This window comes from Chiloscyllium plagiosum, chromosome 9 (genome assembly GCF_004010195.1).
Source record: "Chiloscyllium plagiosum isolate BGI_BamShark_2017 chromosome 9, ASM401019v2, whole genome shotgun sequence".
NCBI classification, from domain to species: Eukaryota; Metazoa; Chordata; class Chondrichthyes; order Orectolobiformes; family Hemiscylliidae; genus Chiloscyllium; species Chiloscyllium plagiosum.
This window is the reverse complement of record NC_057718.1, coordinates 56,030,820-56,053,869: the sequence shown is the minus strand read 5'-3', so window position 1 is coordinate 56,053,869 and position 23,050 is coordinate 56,030,820. Positions and strand designations below refer to the sequence as shown.

Genomic DNA, 23,050 nt, shown 5'->3' with positions numbered 1-23,050 from the left:
TCCACCTATCGCATTTCCAAAGCCCCTCCCCCAAGTCCCTCCTCCCTACCTTTTATCTTAGCCTGCTGGACACACTTTCCTCATTCCTGAAGAAGGGCTTATGCCCGAAACGTCGATTCTCCTGTTCCTTGGATGCTGCCTGACCTGCTGCGCTTTTCCAGCAACACATTTTCAGCTCTGATCTCCAGCATCTGCAGCCCTCACTTTCTCTCAAAGAATTAAACACAAAGATGGCCACCTTGATCTTTAACAGGCCCTACCCTCTTTCTAATTATCACCTTGCTGTTAATGTATTTGTAGAATCTCTTTGGATTATCTCCTCTTGGTCTTCCTGACTTCTTTCTTAATCAATATAAAGAGTGTAGAGGCATTCTTAACAGATTCAAATGAACCAACTTGTCCGTGTCTAAAATAAGATTCTCTTTTATTCTTGGCTAGAACCTCAATACCTTTACTCATCCATTGTTCCTAAATCTTACCAGCCTTACCCTTCACTCTAACAGGAACATAATGCATCTGAACTCTTTTCATCACACTCTTCAACACTTCCCACTTGTCAGATGTCCTTTTACCTGTGAACACTCTCCTCTAATCAATTTTTGAAAATGTTTGTCTCATAACATTAAAATTTGCCTTACTCCAATTAAAAACTTTAACTTTTATGGAAAGCTTATCCTTTTCCATAACCATTTTGAAACTAATAGAATTATGTTTATTGGACCCAAAATGTTCACCGACTTTTACTTCAGTCACCTGCCCTGCCATATTGCCCAAAAGAACGTATAGTTTTGCTCCGTCTTGTTAAAGAAGATTTTCTTGAACACATTTGACATTCTTCAACATCCAAATCTTTAACACTATGGTAGCCCCAGTCAATGTTTGGAAAATTAAAGTCCCCCATTATTACAACCTCATTATGCTTACATATATTCAAGATCTCCTTACATAAATGTTTGCCAATTTCCCTCTTACTACTGGGGGGGGCTACAGTATAATCCCAAAGTGATCTTTATTTGTTTAATTAGTTAATAATTTACTCAGTTAAGTAAATAAAGTAATATATTTTAGGAATTTGCACTTTCCTAGCTTGGAAAGAAAGGAAAATATATTAATGACTGGATTTTAAAAAGACAGAAATGGAGTACTCTTTCTCTGTTAACCAAATTCCCATCTGAACCAAATTTGCCATTATACACTGATAATGTTTTGTTTGGGTATAACCATACTATGCATTGCTTACTAATCCAAGAATTTATTTTTCTGTAACACAGTTTATGACTTTGGGATGTCATAAAGTATTTTATAGCCATTAACATTTTGGGATATAAGAAATACCTCAGTTAATACACAACAACCTCCCATAAAAAGCAATGAAATCATGTGTTTTATTTTTGGTATTGCTTGAGAGATAAATATTGGGGTCTATTATCAATGTCTAATTCAAATTACCATACTTCTAAGTGCAGAACTCCCTCAGTAGTACTCTGGAATTTCAGCCTACATTTTCCTTTGTTCTTAAGTGGGACTTGAATCCAAGTCTTTCATTGGAGTGCTACCCAGTGAGTCATAACTTGCTTTTTCCTTAAAACTAATGTCTAACAATTACCACTTTGCTAGCAGTATCTTTAAGTGGTGGTTGGATATCATATACTAAAACATTGAAAATTAAATCATGATTTTATTTCTGTAAAAAAAACATGTTCAGAGAATTTGATGCTGCACTGGCCACAAGCAAACCATATTTAATTTAAGTACATACAATTGTTATTCTTGTGAAAAATTTAAAAATAATTCCATGCATGAAGCTGTCTCTTATATATTGTTACAATGTATAAAATTTATTTAAATATTTACAGTATTTAAAAATCAAATACAAAAATTATATAGGACTATATTTTCCAAACTGAATCAAAATTAATATAGTTGCAGTTTATAACCATTTCATGTCAGTACTTCCATGGATATTTATTATATTGCTATTTTATTCTACTGTGTAACACATTGCTAACTCAGTTATACACTGTCATTTGGATACATTAAAAAAAAACTCGATTTCATAATCTTTAAACTTTGAAAGGCAAAAGGATTAGCACAAATACAGACTATAAATAATAATACAAACGCTGTTTACTACCATTACTAATTTGATATTCGTATGAACTATTCAAAATTAGTTTGAAATCACCATGCTAGTGGCCACTGCATAGTGAACTTTGGCTTGCAGAATTTAGACACCAATTTAATCCATATCCTTAAATATTATAAGGCAATATTTCTTGAAATGTGAATATTTCTGTAAAGCTGAATATAGTAGTCAACTAAAGATGCTGAAAAATATTATACTTCCTAAATTATTAGGAATTCAAATTTCTTAGAGGACTCCATATATCAGGACATTGCACAATGGGCACATAATTCAATCAGTGGGATTATGCTGCATATAATGAGAAAATTGGGGTCTGATGTATCATACTTCATAGCCATTTTATATATTCTAGATACACTAAATTGCCTTAGCAATTTCTGCATATTTACTTCTGGTATCAGTGGTTAAAATACTGCACATGTGGCAGATATGTTCTTTTAATTTGAAAATGTTAAAAAAATCGTAACTGTTAGCCAATACATTTAATTCCAAATTGTTAAATGCAAAAAATCCAGCATTGTCTTGCATCTGGAAATTGAACATCAAAATCAGTATAAACAAAAAAGAATGCAGTAAGGATTTGATTTTATACATTGTTTAAAAATCAGATTCAAGATAGCCCTGGTTTTATTTCAGTCTTTCTAGATATGATAGCACCATGAATGGTCAACATTTCTATTTTTAAAAATAACTGATTATGTAGAATTTCTGTACAAAGGCACTTATGCATAGGACTTCAAGTCAGTTAACCATTATTCATCAGTGATAAACTATGAAATGCGAGTTACATCCAAGGAAAGCCATGGCATAAAAGGATTCAATTGCATAGGAGCAACAAAAGTGGTATCTGAGGTGTACTGTTAGGAGTAATTGGAGGAACACATTCACACACAGGACTGAAACATGATTGGAAAAGATACAATTTTGGATATCTAGATGCTTTCTACGAAGGCTGTGTAAAATTAATTTCACCTAAAAATATTTAGCACTAGTGGTACTCCTCACTGAGTATGTATTGGGATTTTGCAAACTAAAGACATATTTTTGGCACAGACTAGAAAAGCTACTTTAGCTAGCCTAAACAAAAATGTAAAGAGACTAAAATCATGATCTCTGTAAAATTGTAAAAGTCTGCCATAGTTCCAGAAAATGGTTTTGTTTCCATTTTCTTTTTGATTATATAAATGTCACCATAATGCTGTTCCTATTTGAAATTCTATCTACACATGGGGAACATTCTTTTCATTCGTGTGGATCAATTAATCCACACACCGATAGAAAGGCTTTCTTTAGCCAAACCTATCAATTTGATCTTATTCTTACAGAAGTACAACACATTGTCTTCCAATTTACCACTTCTTAGTTTCATAAATGATGCCTGCAACTTGGCTTGAACAATTCCTGTTTGGCACTTTCAAGCTTTTGATCATAATGTGTGAAAAACATTGTGAGCTTTACAACAACATAAACAGCAATGTCAAAAGCTGCAGTTTGACACGTGGGAAGGGATGTCGGACTTGACATTCCTCCATGATGCCTGAAATTGGGTTGCAAAGCTGTAGAAGACAAATCAAAACTGGAAGACAAGGCCTGCTACCTTTGTGCTGCCCAACTCTCATTCAGCTTGCATTTGTACCAAGTCTAGGAACAGTATAGTCTACATCTTCGTGACTTGTTGCATGTAAATATTGACAAGATGTTAGAAGCCTGCATTACCAGCCAACTTCATTCTCATCACCCTGTATTATTTGCATTCCTTGGGACTGCCAAGTGAAAAGCAATAGTGGACTCGGAATTTTTGGTAATAATGGTTATTTGCTTTACATTTTAGCCTAATCCTCCTTGCGACAGTCTCAATGAAAACTTAAGAACTTTATAAAATTTATCATCCCTGGTGTTACATTGGCCCTTTTAACTGAGTTACTAAGCCTTTAGTTTTGCTGCAAAAATGCCAGATTTTCACATGTTAGGAACAGAAGACACTTTCTTTGTAATTAAAGCTAAGTGCCTGGACCGTTTGCCACGTTAACAAAAAAATTGACTGAGGTTACAATGAGGTAGGAGAGACAGGCAGAAATACTGCCCACCATTTATCTTGCTTCAAAAAGGAAAGTTCAGCCTATGATATAAACTGATTGATAACTCCTCCCTTGCAAAAACATTATATCCTTGTTACAATTCTAATTAAGAATGGTACTAAAATTCAGTTCATTTGAACTCCCTTGAATTCAGACATAGAATCGTTGGTGAAAAGACCATTATGGAACATGTTTAATGAGCTGTGCCTCTGCCCATTAGTAGTCATGACTAATGTAACTAGCATTCAGTATTCTATGAAACATTGAACCCACTGCACTTTTAAGAACTAAATAAACTTTTAAGTGCCTCCATATTAACAAAAATATTTAGAATATTTTAACCTGAATAAAAATGTTCATGTAAACTTGGAACTAAATTCTGCAGCATTTCTCTTGTTGCAGAGTCATATTGCATTATGCAGGCATATACTCTGATTCGAAATCACTCTGATAATCACCTCTATAATGTACTAGTGCTTTTGGTTCACAGGACATACATTTGTTGCAATACATAAACAACTGCCATGTGTTAAAAGCTGTTTATCCAAGTGATTCTGTTTATTCTAGCTAACCTTAGTTTTATTTAAAAACTTAAAATGACTATTGCATAATTTTTCCAAATGTATGTGCTATTTTGTCCTCATTTTCAGCATCATCAGTGACGTTCACATCATGAGCTTCACAATCACAATATATCTTAAACAAATACACACAATTATTTTTAGTATATGCACCTTAAAGCACTTTTGCTTTATAGCAGCCAGGTTGTTATTGAGGCATCTAAGATTCCATTTATTAAATGAGAAAGTCATTGGAAAATGTTCTTCCTTCAAAGACATCGCCATACAAATATACTGGAAATAAACAAAAATGTACAAATAATTGTATTTATTTTCCAGAAATTTATGTTGAAAATGCGGTCTTGTTAAACTTAACTAAAATATTTGGCAAAAAAACATTCTATAGCACTTAGATAGTAAAAACTATATAAAAACTACAGCATCCAAAGTCTTTCCTATTGAATATTACCTTCCAAACAAATTTTGACGTAATAGAAAATTAAACTGAAGGGGAAATACTAAAAGTACTAATACTTTAATCATGCAGAATATATTCTATTTTATGAAAGGACAGATGATGACCATTCCTACATAGTAAAATTCCCTTTTTCAAAGAAAAATAGCCACCACATCATAGCTTGAATGGTGAGTATTATTTACATTTTTTATATATTTGATAATAGGATATGGAGATCACTGGCTGGGTCAACATTCATTACACATCGCTAATTGACGTCAAAAAAGTGGCCTTCTTGAAGTGCTACCATCCACATGAGGTCGGTACACACACAGTGCTTTTAGGTCAGGGGTTTCAGGATTTTGACCCAGTGACAATTAGGAAATGGCGATATATTTCTAGCTCAGGATGATGTATAACATAGAGGCCAACTTCCTGGTGTTGTGTTCCGACGCAGGTGCTGCCCTTGGTTTTCTAGGTGGTACTGATTATGGGTTTGGAAAGTGCTGACTAATGATCCTTGGTGAGTCCTATCATGCATCATATAAATGTTATACAGAACAACCTCAATTGTCCGAACGAGATGAGAGGGGAGTATTTTGTTCGGATAACTGATCGTTTGGATAACTGATCAGGGTTCCCATGGCTGCAGCAAAAGCACAAACCAGGTTCCCATGACGGTGGCAATAGCAGAAACAGGGTTCCCGTGGTGGCAGCAATAGCAGAAACTGGGACGCGTGATGGTGGCAATAGCAGAAACAGGGTTCCCGTGACGGCGGCAATAGCAGAAACAGGGTTCCCGTGGTGGCGGCAATAGCAGAAACAGGGTTCCCTTGACGACAGCAATAGCAGAAACAGGCTTCCCATGTCGACGGCAATAGCAGAAACAGGGTTTCTGTGATGGCGGCAATAGCAGAAACCGGGTTCCGGTGATGGCGACAAAAGCAGAAACAGGCTTCCCATGGCGACGGCAATAGCAGAAACAGGGTTCCCGTGGTGGAGGCAATAGCAGAAACCGGGAGGCGTGATGGTGGCAATAGCAGAAACAGGGTTCCCGTGAAGGCGGCAATAGCAGAAACAGGGTTCCCATGGTGGCGGCAATAGCAGAAACAGGGTTCCCGTGGTGGTGGCAATAGCAGAAACAGGGTTCCCGTGACGGCGGCATTAGCAGAAACAGGGTTCCTGTGATGGCGGTAATAGCAGAAACCAGGTTCCGGTGGTGGCGACAAAAGCAGAAACAGGGCTCCCGTGGTGGCGGCAATAGCAGAAACAGGGTTCCCGTGATGGCGGCAAGAGCAGAAACAGGATTCCCGTAGTGGCAGCAATAGCAGAAACCGGGTCCCATGATGGTGGCAATAGCAGGAACAGGATTCCCAAGGTGGTGGCAATAGCAAAAACCAGTTCTCGTTATGGCGGCAATAGCAGAAACAGGGTTCCCGCGATGACGGCAATAGCAGAAACAGGGTTCCCATGGTGGCAGCAATAGCAGAAACCGCATTCCCGTGATGTCGGCAATAGCAGAAACAGGGTTCCCGTGGTGGCGGCAATAGCAGAAACAGGGTTCCCTTAACGACGGCAAAGCAGAAACAGGGTTCCCGTGATGATGGCAATAGCAGAAACTGGGTCCTGTGACGGCGGCAATAGCAGAAACGGGTCCCGTGATGGCAGCAATAGCTAGAACAGGGTTCTCAAGGTGGCGGCAATAGCAGAAACAGGGTTCCCAAGGTGGCGGCAATAGCAGGAACACGGTTCCCGTGACAGCGGCAAAAGCAGAAACTGGGTTCCCATGGCGGCGGCAATAGCAGAAACAGGATTCCTGTGACGGCGGCAATAGCAGGAACACGGTTCCCGTGATGGTGGCAATAGCAGGAACAGGGTTCCCGTGAAGGCGGCAATAACAGGAACAGGGCTCCCATGGTGGCGGCAATAGCAGGAACAGGGTTCCCATGGTGGCGGTAATAGCAGGAACAGGGTTCCTGTGATGGTGGTAATAGCAGGAACAGGGTTCCTATGATGGCGGCAATAGCAGGAACAGGGTTCCCATGGTGGCAGCAATAGCAGGAACACGGTTCCCATGGTGGTGACAATAGCAGAAACAGGGTTCCCATGATGGCGGCAATAACAGGAACAGGGTTCCCATGGTGGCGGCAATAGCAGAAACAGGGTTCCTGTGATGGTGGTAATAGCAGGAACAGGGTTCCTGTGATGGCGGCCATAGCAGGAACAGGGTTCCCATGATGCTGACAATAGCAGAAACAGTGTTTCCGTGATGGCGGCAAGAGCAGGAACAGGGTTCCCATGGTGGCGGCAATAGCAGGAACAGGGTTCCCATGGTAGCGACAATAGCAGGAACAGGGTTCCCATGGTGACCCTGTCCCTGCTCCCGCTGCCAGCCCATGCTGCCTGATCTCGCTGTGCTGTTATTTAAATTTCATAAAATTTTTATGGGACCTTGAGATCTTGTTGAGATAATCCAAAATTCGTATAATTGGTGTTCGGATAACTGAGGTTGTTCTGTACATTGCTGCCACCGTATATCAGTGATGGAAGGAATGAATGTTGAAGGTGGTGGATGGGATGCCAATTAACGATTTGCTTTGTTGTAGTCAGTGCTGGGTTATTGAGCTGCACTCATCCAGGCAAGTAGAGAATATTTCATCACACTCCTGACTTGTACTTTGTAGATAATGGGCAGGCTATAAGGAATTAGCTTCTGACTTACTCTTCTCGCCACAGTAATTATATGGTTGGCCCAGTTCAGTTTCTGATCAATGGTGTTAGTAAAATTTGACTTAGATGCTCATTAGTTTTGCATCTTAAATGCAAGATTAAGGATTTATAATAAACAGAGAATATATAAAAATACATATAACGTGAAAGGATGCCATTTGGTGCATTGCCTCCATACCAAACATTATCCAAACTAATCCTACTTCCAACTTTTAGTCCACAACCTTCTAGATTAATAGACTTCAATTTCATATCATGGACATTTTAAAAGTTATGAAGATTTCTGTCTCTTTCACCTTTTCAAGCACTGAATTCCAGATACCCACTGCCTTCAAATTTCCCTCTAAGCCACCTGAATCTATATGCCTTGTGATAGTCTGCTCAAGCTTGGGAATAGAATACTCTTATCTAACCTCTCTAGATTTCTCATAATTTTATACATTTCAATTGTGTCTCTCTTTTGCATCCTACATTACACAGAAAACAACCCTTGCTTCTCAAATCTTTTCTCTCAACAAAAATTCTCTTGTTGCTACCTGTACATCATAAATATCCTATAATGTGGTAACCAAAACTGCATGATGTAGTCTAACTACAGTTTGACCAGTATTTTATATAGTTATAGCACAATCCCTCAGCTCTTGTATTCCTTCTAATAAAGGCAAATATACAGTCTACCATCTTAACCAACTTGTCTACCTGTTCAGTTGCCTTCAGAGATGCACTTCTGTTCCTCCACATTTCTCAGTATCCAAGCATTAATACTGGACTTTTCACTGTCATAATTGTATGGATATTAGTGAACCAGATAGCTTTTGGCAATAATCTGATAGTTTTCATGGTAACCATTACCCATTTAGCATTTTTGTTTACTTAACTGAATTTAAATTTGCCAGATTCCACGTTTAAACTCATGTCTTCAGATCATTACTCTAGGATTCTGGATGACTAATCCAGGAACATATTGATTATGCTACCACACCATATGGACTTGTAACTTCAGACAGCCACCATAAATATTTTCCATTATTTTAAATTTAAAGTACTTGAGCTTTTCTGAAACACTGAAAATTAGTACAGAATTTATTGTAAAATTATAATAAAAACTATCAGCATTGCCATTGTGTACAACCAAAGATCTACAATTCATTAAATTCATCACATTCTCTGCAGACACTATTAAACACTTTACCTGCAGTCATCACCACCAGCACTGATAACATACTTGTCATCATGCGAAAAGCGTACATTGGCCACATGAGCAGAATGACCAAAATACCGCTTGTGTTTCGCCTAATGAGAAATAAACAAAACAAAAATTCAAGACTATCAGTAATTCAAAAACTACAACAATGAAAAATAACTTTAAAGTTATAAAAGGGTTTGATAAGGTATATATGTGAAACCATTTCCTTATGATGGTTGTACAAAATGAGCAATATTGTTAGAGTCCAATCCATAAGCACTATTTTACATTAAGGCACTCTTTCCCACAAAAAAAATGAAAGATGGGTCAACTGTAAATTTTACGACTGAGATTGATAGTTTTCTATCAATGTGAATGCGTGGGAAGGAATGTCTAACTAAGAGTGTTAAATAAAGTTAAGGTTCAGATCAGACATTATCCAATTGAACAGGGGAACAGATATGAGGAACTGAATGGCTACTACTGTTGCTACTTTCTAATGTTTCTATGTCCCACCTTTTATCAAAGATATGAAATGAGCGGACCATATGGACTTACAAAATCCATATGATGGATTTTGGAACACTAGTAAAAAAAGACATTGCATGCACCATTTTTGCTAGTATAATCTGCTTTCACTGGTGGCAAGCTTGAAGGCAGGATAGGCATGAATTAGGTGAGTTGGTGGCATAGCTGTATGTTCCCACCATTGTAATTTCTGCCGGAATTACATTTTGGCTGAGGAGGCCAGATATTCCTACCTCACTGCCAATTGAGGTCATTGCATTACCACTTCAGGGCTTCATCCCACTGCCATTGGTATTAGCTAAGTGGCCCTATTGCCAGTTGAAACTATGCGGTCAGCTTGTCAGTTCTGGGGAGCAGGGGTTCCTTGAATAAAGAAACAGAATCTAATTCAGAAACTGGAATTAGAACTGCTGGTTTCTGATTGTCCTGTGGCTCTCAAAGGATGAGACATCTAACTCAGGGTCTTGATTTGAGGAATGCTTGCTGGTGGCATTGCTACTGTCTGACTGGTTTGTGGTTTGGAGGTTTTTCCCAAAAATAGGCAGTACAGTCTCAAGCTCCATCTGTTATCTCCAATTCTGGCTAAGCTATTACAGTTAGACTGCTCTGCAATCTCTCTGCAGGTCCAGGAGTTTCAGTTCTAAGATCTTTTGTGACTACAGCATTATCAAGTATCTGATTACATATGGAATTTACATCAACAATTAATAATAATGAGAATTGTAAAAATAAATTGTGATTAATATTTTAGTTTTAAGTATTTTAAAATTTAACTTACATATTTTTCAGTGCAAGGAAAGTCAAAGAGCTTCACCAAACCAAAATCATCCCCAGTCACTAAGTTTAATCCAGCATGAGACACGCAAGCACAGTTGACATCTGCTTTATCAGCATTGCGTGGCCAAATTCCAAGGACCTCGTCTCCCAAAATGCTATCCAAGGGAACGAAAATGCACAATAAAATTGTTAATTTAAAATTTCTGACAGTAAGCATTTGCATTCTTACACACCCTCCATAAATATCAATCCTTGCTTTTCTTGCAAGTTCACACTACAGCCTGGACTTTCCCCCGTTATTCCTCTCCTTCTTAGGCTGCTGTCAGTTTTTTTAAAATCCCATGTTTCTTCGAGTACTTTAAATAAACTGTAAGGGTTTTGTTTTCCTCTTTTTGGTGTCCCATTGAAGTATTACCTATATTTCACTGCAAAAATTGTGGATAGGTACAGGGTGGGATTTAATTGGAATGCAAACCTATTACAGCAGGCCTTAAAATTCTGATGATGGAGTCTGAACTCTACAGATATAAAATCTCAAGAGGATTAAAGAACCTGAATTTTGTTGTTTTTCTAAATTTTTCCATACTTTTCCTTTTTATTCTTTCTCTCTTAACCTCATCTTTTTCTCTCTCTGTTCTCTCTACATTATGTGCAATCTATTTCCTCTTCCAATGTTCTTGTTTCTTTCTCTACTGTTACATTGTTATAGTTATGGGAGACAAAACATTGGTCCTGGCATCCAACATAATAAGCACAACCGGATTCTTGACTTTCTGACAAACAGACTGCAGTAATTAAGTATTGGCATCCACACCTCCTCCATGATAATCCTCAACACTGATGCCCCGCAAGGCTGTGTTCACAGCTTTCTACTATACTGCTTATACACACACAACTGTGTGGCCAAATTCCACTTACACGTTTGCTGATAGGACCACTGTTGTAGGTTGGATCTCAAACAATGAGATGGAGTATAGGAAAGAGGTAGTCTTTAACAGCATGGTGTAAAGCCAACAATCTCTCCATAATCATTAGCAAAATGAAGGAGCTGGTCATTGACTTCAGAAAGCAGAATGGAGGGCATGCCCCTGTCTGCATCAATGGTGCTGAGGTAGATATGGTTGACAGTGTCAAGTTCCTGGGAGCAATGGTCACCAACAATCTGTTCTGATACACTCACATTGATATTATAGTCAAGAAAGCACAGCAACAAATCTACTTCCTCAGGAAGCTAAGGAAATTTAGAGTCATAAAGACGTTTACAAATTTTTGTAGATGCACCATAGAAAGCATCCTATCGGAATGCATCACAGCATAGTATGGCAAGTGCTCTTCCCAAAACTGAAAGAAACTAGAAAGATTTGTGAACACAGCCCAGTCCCTCATCCAAACCAAAATCCCATTGATTTCATCTATACTTCCCACTGCATCAGGAAAGCAATCAACATAATCAAAGGCTTATCCCACCCCGGTGACACTCTCTTCCATCGGCAGAGCTATAAAAGTTTGTATACGTGTATGAACAGATTCAAGAACAGCTTTTCCCCTCTGTTATCAGACTTGTGAATGGACTTCTCTCTGCACCTTCTCAACAGCTCTAACATTGTATCCTGCACTCTATTCTGTTACCCTGATGCACTTGTATAGTACGATCTGCCTATAAAGCACGTAAGACAACACTTTTCACTGTACCTCGGTACACATGACAATAAATTAAATCAACTGTCCCATTATCCACACCGTATTTATGCCAACTCATATAGTCAGTAAACTGGAGAACAAAAAAAGTGTTTCAAACTAAAGGCTGAGTGAGGAAAAATATCCACCAAAGGAAGCACACCACAGGATGCCACACTAAAGCAAACTCGAGGTCAAAGTGATAAATTATTTTAAGTAACTTAAAATAATGTTTATTTTATGTAACAAGTTAATGTAACAAAATAAATGAATAAAAGATCTGTTGCATCTCATAAGCATCAGTATGACTAAGTAAAAGAAGCAATTTTATAGATAGACAAAATTAAAGAAAGGAGAGAATAACAGGGATGAAGAATTCATATAAAGTACTGAGGCAATGAGCAATTTTGTCACCTGTAAATGCAAATAAAATATTAGTTATTATATTTATATTCTATAAAGTGTCATAGTGTTAGTCACTTTCACAAGTGGCCTGAATAACTTGCATTTCTAATGTACTGCTAAATATCCCACTATAAGATGTAACTTGTAAAATTAACTTCATATTATGTACTTGATTTTACCGTCTTTCACTATGATGTTCCTCTAATTTCATTAAAGACAGACTAAAATACTTTGTAAGATGAGGTCAGGTACAAATTGTTAAACTGTTTTGTTGTACAGAAAGTGAAGGACATAGAAAACAAAGTTATGAATAAAATCAGTTTAATCACCAGAACCTGACTTCATATAGTAAGGTACATAGCATACTTCCCCAGTTCATTCAGTTCTTCTACGTGACTGAAAGAAAACAGGTAAAATTTCAACTTTGCCAGCATTGTAAAATAGCAATAAAGTATCACTCATCTGTTACATATTTTGAGGCTGCACTATTGCATGGCAGTCAATACCTACTCGCATTAGGAGGAGGTTCTGAAAGGTATGGGAAATGATTCATGTTATCCAGGAACTTAGTGCAGATTTTGGTAGTGGTCTGTTGCAGGACTGGGCTGGTGGAGAACCTTTATTTTCTGGGTGCTTAGTCTCAGTCCCATTCTCTTATATGCTTTGATGAATGTGTCATGAAGGTTTGTACCTCAGTTTCTGAGTGTGCACACGTAAAGGTGTCATCTGTGTACTGCAGCTCGATGACAGAAGTTGGGGTGGTTTTGGTTCTGGCCTGGAGATGTTGGAGATTGAATAGTTTCCTACTTATCCTGTAAGTTAGTTCTACTCCAGTGGTGAGCTTCATAGAGATGGGACTGGGTGTTGCAGCAAGGAAGTTGGAGAAGTGTATTGATGTGATGGTGCAGCCTTGTTTGACACCAGTTTGCACTCATATTGGGATTATGTTGGGTCAGAGCCTGCATGTTATCATGAAGCTGGCAGAAAATGGTGACAAATTTCTGTGGGCAGCTGAATTTAAGGAGGACATTCCACAATCCTTCATAGTTGACAGAGTCAAAGGCCTTTGTAAAATCAAAGAAGGCAATGTTTAGTAGTTGATGTTGTTCCTTGCACTTGTTTGACAGCAACACCTCGCTGTTCGACAGGCAACTCAATACACTCCGGCTTCTTGTATAAATGCCCATAAATACTCTATTTGCCACCCCACTGATGTCCTCATTTAAGTCTTCTGCAACAGTGAATGTTGTCATTTCACTCTCCAATAAAAAATTCCTATATTTGCTCCAGACCACATATCCTAAATCTCACAAGATCCCAAATTTATGCTTGCCTCCAAATCAGATGAAGTATAGGTAGTTCTTCTATAATGATAGTTGCATTCTTGTGCAATGCTGCATTATAGAAAAATTGCGCTTTAGCAACCAGTGCTTAAAACATTGGCAATGTAATCGTGTTACAGCCAACACATGTTTTAAAAGTTCACACTTTAGACACTCAGGCACCCAGGTTTGATTCCTGCCTTGGGCGACTATGTGGAGTTTGCACATTCTCCCAGTGTCTGCGTGGGCTGTGTTGTCATGGTACAAAAACAAATTCAAATGCGGCCAATCAATTTAAATTATGCCCCAGATATCAAAATCCAATCAAATTTGAATTTTACTGTTTGGGATGACATCAAACCAATGAATGATCTGAATGTTTTGGGGTATAAAATCTGACATTTGGAACAGTTAGGGAGAACTGTTAAGAACACCAACAAATCATGAAGGGAATGGTTAGAGTAAATAGACAAAGTCTTTTCCGTGGGGTAGGAGAGTCCAGAACTAGAGGACATAGGTTTAGGGTGAGAGGGGAAAGATATAAGAGAGATATAAAAGGGGCAACTTTTTCACGCAGAGGGTGGTATGTGTCTGGAATGAACTGCCAGAGGAAGTGGGAGAGGCTGGTACAATTGCAACATCTAAAAGGCATTTGGAGGGTATATGAATAGGAAGGGTTTGGAGGAATATGGGCAGGGTGCTGGTAGGTGGGACTAGATTAGGTTGGGATATCTGGTTGGCATGGATGAGTTGGACCGAAGGGTCTGTTTCCGTGCTGTACATCTCTATAACTCTGTGACTCCATGTATAGACTGCTAACAGAATCGTTCTCTGAAAAGTACCTGTCCATAAGAAAAGTTGTGCAGCAGAAGACCAAAGAAGAGACAACCCAGGAAAATACAGCGAAAAATCTACAAAGGGGAATTGACACAGCTGACTGGTTTTGAAACATGATTATATGTTTTTTTGTAAATCTTAATTGGGTTTTTTTTAATTGGACCAGAACCGCAGAGTGGGAGGTAAAAGAACAGTTTAAGAGAAAGGAGTTGTAAATAGTTGTTTAATGTTCTCTTTTGGACTTAAATAATAAAATTGCTAGCTTTTACTTTAAATAATGAGATTTGGGATGGTTCTTTGCCTCTCAAAATTTAACAGATTACGGCATGAGGTGAGCTTCTCTGTGTGTCGGGTTTAAATTAGCAGAGGGGTTTACTCCGTGTCAGAACAACTGGTATGGAAGGAGGGTTGGAGTGGGGATTTTAGGATCATGCCAATGGCAGCAGGTTTCTCAATACACCAGATGTCAGCATCTGGTAAGTTGGGAATTGAGAACCAACATATGGAACAAATATGCCATTAGGTTCAATGGGGGAGATTATGCCCCAGATACCAAAATCCAATCAAATTTGAATTTTACTGTTTGGGATGACATCAAACCAATGAATGTTTTGGGGTATAAAATCTGACATTTGGAACAGTTAGGGAGAACTGTTAAGAACACCAACAAATCATGAAGGGAATGGTTAGAGTAAATAGACAAAGTCTTTTCCGTGGAGTAGGAGAGTCCAGAACTAGAGGTCATAGGTTTAGGGTGAGAGGCAGAAAAGGAGACAGGAGTTCTTGAAAGTGATGTAAAATCTAGCTAAAAACTTCTGAAACATGAGAAGCCTTGCAAAAAGCTTACATACAGTAAACGGTTGAGTACTTTCCAGTGGCCAAACATAAACTGTGGTGTTATTGGTTAGTCAGTTGAAAAGTAACTCTGGAAAGTTACACAATCAGAGATTGTTGTGACCTGAGAGAGCTCAGAGAAATGTGCATTGCTGATGATAATCATACCAGTGAAAATCAAAGGTCAAAGCTGTTGTTAAGCAGGATAACTGACCTATCCTGTGTGAATGAGAAAGATCATATTGTGGAACTGTGTAGTTATGTAGTGTTGTCATATCCGTGCAGGAAATTATGCAAATACTTGTTGCATAAAATGCAATTTTGTTGTGCTGATGTTTTAAAAGTGAAATTTACCTTTTAGTCTGAAGGATCATTTGACTGTTAATTAATGTGTACTTTATTCTGCTAATTCATGTTAAAATAGTGTGTGTTCCCAATAATAATCCCTAAATGATGCACACTAGCCTCACCACATCATCATGCACATCTCCAACTCACTTAGAATACAGTTATTCACTTCAATTCTGTACTTTGGAGTGCACTGCTGCCTTGCATTGTAATTCTGCTGCTCGGCAGGGACACGTACCCATTTCATGCATTACAGCAGACAGCACCTCAGGACTTGCTTTCTTAAAAATAGCCACTGTGATCTATCTGTGCATACATTGTTGTACTTGTGACATCACACTATTAGTGCAAAAGGAAGATAACTGCTTTTTAGCAAAGTTCTGAACAGGGCACTTAACTGAAGCCGAGATCATTGTGGAAAGCATTTTACCCCATTTTCATAAGTGTATTTCCAAATAACATATACTGTGAGAAAGAATTGCTTGTTAGAAGAAAGTATTCAGTATCACTCAAAATATATAAGTTACTTGTATTGTTGCTCTAAGCATATATTGAATGAAGCTTTAGTTCATACAGCATACAAATGAAAAGTAAACTTTGACAGCCAGTGTGGTCCCATCACTTACCTGACTAGATTAGTTTAGCCACCTAAATGTCAAATTATCATTTGATGAGCATTACAACTATTCTTGATGCTGTTCTTACTTGATATTGAAACTACATTTGCCTCATTTCCTTCCCACAATTTTGGAAAGGCAAATCAGGGTAAGACTGATATACTTAATGGTAAGGGCCTGGGGAGTGTTGCTCAAGAAAGCGACCTTGGAGTGCAGGTTCATTGTTCCTTGAAAGTGGTGTCGCAAGTAGATAAAATAGTGAAAGCAGCATTTGGTATACTTTCCTTTATTGGTCAAAGCATTGAGTATAGACGTTGGGAGGTCATGTTGCGGCTGTACAGGACATTGGTTAGGCCACTTTTGGAACATTGTGTGCAATTCTGGTTTCCCTCCTATAGAAGGAATAAGCCCTTCATCAGGAATGAAAATAAGGCAAGATTGAAAAAATTAGATTTTCAATGTAAAAAAACAACTTAGATTTTGCAACCAAAGTTTGAACGGAAAGATGAGACCCTTGTTAGTGAGTGTCGAAAGGCCTACTTTCATGCATTAACATCACATTATTCCCTATTCTTCCCCAATTTATATGCAGTTTGCCCCACGTAGTGAGAGAAACTAGATAAAGACGATTCCTAACATGAAACTAAGAGTGCGTACCAGGAGGATGCTGATCACACTTGCTCCTTAGGGCCTCCATCTTGGCCAGCTGTCCCCAATATCTCAGGGACATGCTCCATGGATATTGAATGCCTGCAATCATTTCACGGAAGTTGACTCAGATGCACACTAGCCTCACCACATCATCATGCACATCTCCAACTCATTTAGAATACAGTTATTCACTTCAATACTGTACTTTGGAGTGCACTGCTGCCTTGCATTGTAATTCTGCTGCTCGGCAGGGACACGTACCCATTTCATGCATTACAGCAGACAGCACCTCAGGACTCTTCACTTGCTTTCTTAACAGTTGCTCACTTTGGGCCTACATGGATGCTCACAGCATCTCTGCCTTGCCTCACAGTACTTCTGTTTTGCTTTGCCTTTTAGTACATGGTTGTCATGGTATGGCATCATATTACATTATATCACACCTACTGCATGTGCCAGCAACATAGGCAGCAAACACACTAAATTGTGCTTCAATCAAATAGCCATGTCTCAAAGTCTAAGGGGAGCAGTCCTGAGTAAATTCAAGGTAGTCTTTTGTCAGCTAAATGCAGTGTCAGATTTCAGTCCATGGGTTTAGACACAGTCAGCCACTTGGGCAGTCAGGGCCGGTCCTGCAGCTCCATTGCAACCAGTCCAGAGATTAGCAATTGGCTAGTCAGAGAATTGCACAGAGATAGTTTTGGGGGGGTAAGGTCAATCATCAGTTGGGGCTCTCATTGCAAATCAGTAAGGGTGGACCATGGTCAGTGCTGGGGGCCTGTTCACTGAAAGTAAAGGAGCTTATCAAGGTCCGTTAGCACGGCAGGGAAGTTGGAGAGGTAAACTGTGGGGATTGGAGGCAGCATGTTGGGCTGCACAGGGGACTATAGTTGCCTTGGGGGAAACTCAATAAACAAGGTTGGGAGACAATAATGCATGAAGGTCATGGGACTCTCTGCTAATGTAAGTCTCACTGAAACAGTGTTGGAGACTTCTGACAGTTCCATAGTTGTTACTTGGATAACAGAAAATGTTAAAACCTAGTCAGTCCCGGCAAATCACACCGTCCCCAATGCCTGACTTTCTACTGACCGTAACTACACTCTAACCTGACTTATCATCTCCAATTTGACTACACCCTGAACACTCAACAACATCCCCACCAGATTTGACTATCTCCCAAATAATCTGACCATCCAACTGATCTCCTGTCCCATTCTAATTTCTTTTTCAACAATCTGACTACATTGCCAACCCAAATACCCTGCAACCAAACACCACCTCACTTGACCACCCCTGACCTTACCTAAACCTGAGTGCACCACAAGGCCAAATACCCAGCCATCCTCCTACCCTCTACCCACCCTATTATCCTCACTCATGTATGCATCTCACACATTTCTCACTCACTTACTCACCTTACCTACCTCAACCACCTACTTCATCACCCATTTGTCCACTAGTTCACATCAGCCACTTGTTCAATTGCCCACATCATCCATCTACGCACTTCTCACCACCCATTCACTTATTCACCCGTCCATCCACTCACACAATCACTCATCCACTCACTAACATTCTAAGACTGGACGTTTAAACTTACCATATGGTAGCGAGAATCATAAAAAGAGTGCTCCAACAGAACTCTCCAATGAAAGCTGTACTGCACATTTTTACGAAAAAGCGTTGGAAGGCCACAGTAAAAATGTGTAGCACTGTTGAGTTTTGGAAAACTATGAGTGCATCAGCAGTCATTGCTGCTGCTTCGCTCATCTGGACCAAGATGAATTACCATAAATCAATCCACATAAACAGAACATACCATACATGTTTGAGTTCAGTGGCAACCAGAAATTGATCTGTAATCACTTCAGTTATATGTAACTTGGTCATTAAATTATTGGAATGCTCCACAAATATCTTAGTTGACAAGCTTGTTAACAAACAACAACTTGTGTTTACACAACTTTGGAGGAAAATGTCTTTTGGCTCTTTACACAACCAGATGGAAAACTGAAGTTTAAGCCAAAAATTAAAAGGTAGAGTTACCAAAACTCTGAGCACAGAAACATAGTTTTAAGTACAATCTTAAAGAGGGAGATGAAAGTGTAATTGTGAAAAGATTTACTCAGTTAATTTCAGATTATTAGGTCTAGATGGAAGGTTGCATTTAATCTAATAATGGCATAAAAGGAGAAGAGATCAACTAGAGGTCAGGGCAGGGAAAAGAGTGGGGTCTGTAGGGTTGGAAGTGATTGCAAAGATAAAGATAGAGAATGTGGTTGCCATAGAGGGATCTAAAGCAAGAATGAGAACTTAATTACTACATTGGAAAAATTATATCAATTCTCTAATAACTTTCACCAACCTTGTCCATGATGCCCATGTGATTTTCTCAATCGATGCCTGGTCAGATACTTGCTTGCCTGATGGAACCTCATGTATCTGACGCTTGTAGGCACCTGTAGATACCTGCATAGAGAAATGCATTTACTGAAATTACATGATTTGTGTTTCAAATAAAAAACGATCGAGAAAACAATCAGTGCTTTTACTGCTCTTCACTGTAACTGGGATTGCTTTGACATTTAACGTTGTTTTGCATAGCATTTATGCATAATACGTTTGGTAAGAGTAGTGCTACTTCAGGAAGGTACATGGTACATATATGGGAAAAGGTTCAGAAACATTTTAGGTGGAAAGTAGAATAAGTATGATAAGAAACATAGTACTATAAACTGGGAAAGTTAAAAATCACACAACACCAGGTTATAGTCCAATTTATTTGGAAGCACTAGCTTTTTGAGCGCTGCTCCTTCATCAGGTGGTTGTAGAGTATAAGATCATAGGACACAGTATTTACAGCAAGTCTTTACAGTTGATGTAACTGAAATTAGATATAGTAAAAGACCTGAATTGTTTGTTAAGTCTCTCATCTTTTAGAATGAGCATGTTGGCTTCCGTTCTTTCATATGTAAATCCCAGAACTTTCTTAATGTTACATTCTCAAGTGAACTTTAACAATAGGTGCCTTGTTGGCCCAGATAATGCATGGAAGGTGTGAGGTGCCCTGTGTGAGGATGTCTGTGCCCCAATGTTCAGACTGATTCTAATCTAAAAAAGGGGATCTACAGAATCTTACATGGATTCATGCAGTTTTTCAGCAAAATAAAATGTAATTCTGCAAGTACAAATTCACCCCACAAACTGAGATGTGTGTGTGTGTGTGTGTGAGACAGAGTATGTTTTTGTGTGTGAGTGTGTGTGTAAAGGGGTACAAGTCTGTGAGAGTGTGACAGTGTATGTGTGAGCTTTTGAGAGAGAGCTTGTCTATAAGAGAGGGACTGCGTGAGTGTATGGAGAGTGTGTGAGTGTGTGTGTGTGTGTGTGAGAGAGTGTGAGTGTGAGTGTGAGTGTGAGTGTGTGAGTGTGTGTGTGGTGGGGTCACCTGTAGTGCGACATGAACCCAACCCAAGGTTGAGGCCGTCCCCGGACACTGAACTTGGCTATCAGCCTGTGCTCGGCCACTTCGCATTGTTGCCTGTCCCAAAGTCTGCCTTGGAGTATGGTCACCCAAAAGGTAGGAGGTCGAATGTCCTGGACCGCTGAAGTGTTCTCTGACTGGGAGGGAACATTCCTGTTTGTTGATTGTTGTGCGCAGCCTCTGCTCGGTCTTACCAATGTACCATGCCTCAGGGCATCCTTGTCTACAGCGTACGAGATAGACAACGTTGGCTGAGACACATGAGTACCTGCCACGTACATGGTGGGTGGTGTCCCCACGTGTAATGGTGATATCCGTGTCGACACTCTGACATGTCTTTCAGTGTCCACTATGACAAAGTTGTACGGTGTTGTCCTGACAGGCTGGGCAGTTTGCTGTGAACAATGATCAGTTTGAGGTTTGGTGGTTATTTAAAGGTGAGAAGTGGAGGCATGGGGGAGGTCTTGGCAAGGTGCTCATCCTCATTGATAATGTTTTGCAGGCTGCGAAGAACATGGCATAGTTCTTCGGCCTCTGGGAAGTACTAGAAAATGAAAGGTACCCTGTCGTTTGCAGTTCGTGTCTGTCTCCTGAGGAAGTCATTACGGTTTCTCGCTGCGGCATGTCAGAACTGGCGATCGATGAGTTGAGCATTGGACCCCGTTCTTATGAAGGCATCCTTGAGTACTTCCAAATGCCCGTCATGTTCATCCTCATCTGAACAGATCCTGTGGATCCATAGGGCTTATCCGTAGGGGATGGCTATTTTAATATGTTTTGATGGTGGTTCAGAAATTGAGATCCATGCTAAGAACTTCAATCACGTCCGGTTGAAGGGTGTGGTCCGACAAGTTGACAATCAACTTCCCTGTAGTGATAACACTATCCACTGTGGTTCCTGGGTGGGCTTGGCTACTGTTGGTGGTGATGCCATTTCTCCAGTTTCTTGTTCTTTATGTGCATGTACGTAGTGTAGTTTTGCCAGCATACCAGTTTGGCAATGTACCATAACTGTACTGCTGTATCCTGAGTGCAGGCTGAGATGTGGACTTCATCTTAATTTCAAGGTTGTGGCGTCTGCTGTAGAGTTGGTGTACAAGATGATTGAAGAGTTTGCACGAGGTGCAGTGGCAAAGTCTCTCTGTGTAGTCTGTGTTTTAGGTTGACTTGAGTGGGTTCATGATCCAAAATCCTTTTGGGATCTTTCCTGCATTTCTGTAGAAACTTGATGTATGTGTTGATATGCACGATCTTCTTGGAGATCTTATCCACTTTGAGCTGGCAGTTAGTGGTGTCGATGGTAATCATTATTTGGAGATGCCGATGTTGGATAGGGGTGTACAAAGTTAAAAATCACACAACACCAGGTTATTTGGAAGCACTAGCTTTCAGAGTGCTGATCCTTCATCAGGTAGTTGTTGAGTATAAGATCGTAGGACACAGAATTTATAGCAAAAGTTTACAATGTGATGTAACTGAAATTGTAAATGGAAAAAGATCAGGATTGTTTGTTAAGTCTCTCATCTTTTGAAATGGGCATGTTGGTTTCAGTTCTTTCAAACATACATCCCAGAACTTTCTTGAAGTTACATTCTCAAGTGAACTTTAACAATAGGTGCCATGTGGCCTTGAAATTTCATTGAAGGTGTGAGATGCCCTGTGTGAGGCTGTCTGTGCCCCAATGTTCAGACTGATTCCATACTTTAAAAAGCATTTACAGAATCTTACATGGATTCATGCAGTTTTTCAGCAAAATATAATGTAATTCTACAAGTACAAATTCACCCCACAAACTTAGATGTGTGTGTGCATGTAAACGCACGTGCGGGGTATGAGTGTCTGTGCATGTGTATGTGTGTGAGTGTAAACGGATACAAGTCTGTGAGAGGGTGCATGTGTGAGTGAGTGGATGAGAGAGAGCTTGTGTATGAAAGAGGGTGTGTGTGTGTCTGTGTGTGTGTGTGTGTGTCTGAGCAGAGGCTGGTAGCAAAGTTAGGTACCCATGGGGATGGCCTCCACCGGGACCTTGGGTTCATGTCACACTACAGGTGACTCCACTGCCCTACACCCACACACAGAGATATAGACTCTCTTTCATACACAAGCTCTCTCTCATCCGCTCACACACACACTTCCACACTCTCACACGCACCCTCTCACAGACTTGTACCCATTTACACTCACACTCACAGACAGACACACACTCACAGATAGACATGCTAACACACACACACACTCCTATAGACCTATACACTCTTGCAGACCCTCTTTCATACATGGGAGGGTGGGGACGGGGCGGGCCGACAGAGGTATTGGGGGTTGGGTGGAGGAAGGTATTGGGAGTGGGTGGAGGGAGGTATTGTGGGGGCAGGCGGAGGGAGGTATTGGGGTAGACAGAAGGAGATATTGGGGG

The 23,050-nt window shown here is 39.7% G+C and overlaps 1 protein-coding gene across 3 annotated transcripts in view; it reads right to left on the bottom strand.

Annotated features, from left to right (window-relative positions):
* Positions 1 to 1,895: 1,895 nt before the first annotated feature.
* LOC122552872 (echinoderm microtubule-associated protein-like 6) overlaps positions 1,896 to 23,050 on the bottom strand; it is a 525,254-nt gene continuing 504,099 nt past the window's right edge. For all 3 annotated transcript variants that reach the window (XM_043695963.1, XM_043695964.1, XM_043695965.1), the window contains 4 exons: positions 19,522 to 19,625; positions 10,464 to 10,617; positions 9,164 to 9,264; positions 1,896 to 5,078 (listed from right to left, as the gene is read on the bottom strand). In XM_043695963.1, coding sequence (XP_043551898.1) covers positions 5,054 to 5,078; positions 9,164 to 9,264; positions 10,464 to 10,617; positions 19,522 to 19,625 — 384 coding nt within the window. In that variant the 3' untranslated portion in view covers positions 1,896 to 5,053. The remainder of the gene's footprint in view (positions 5,079 to 9,163; positions 9,265 to 10,463; positions 10,618 to 19,521; positions 19,626 to 23,050) is intronic.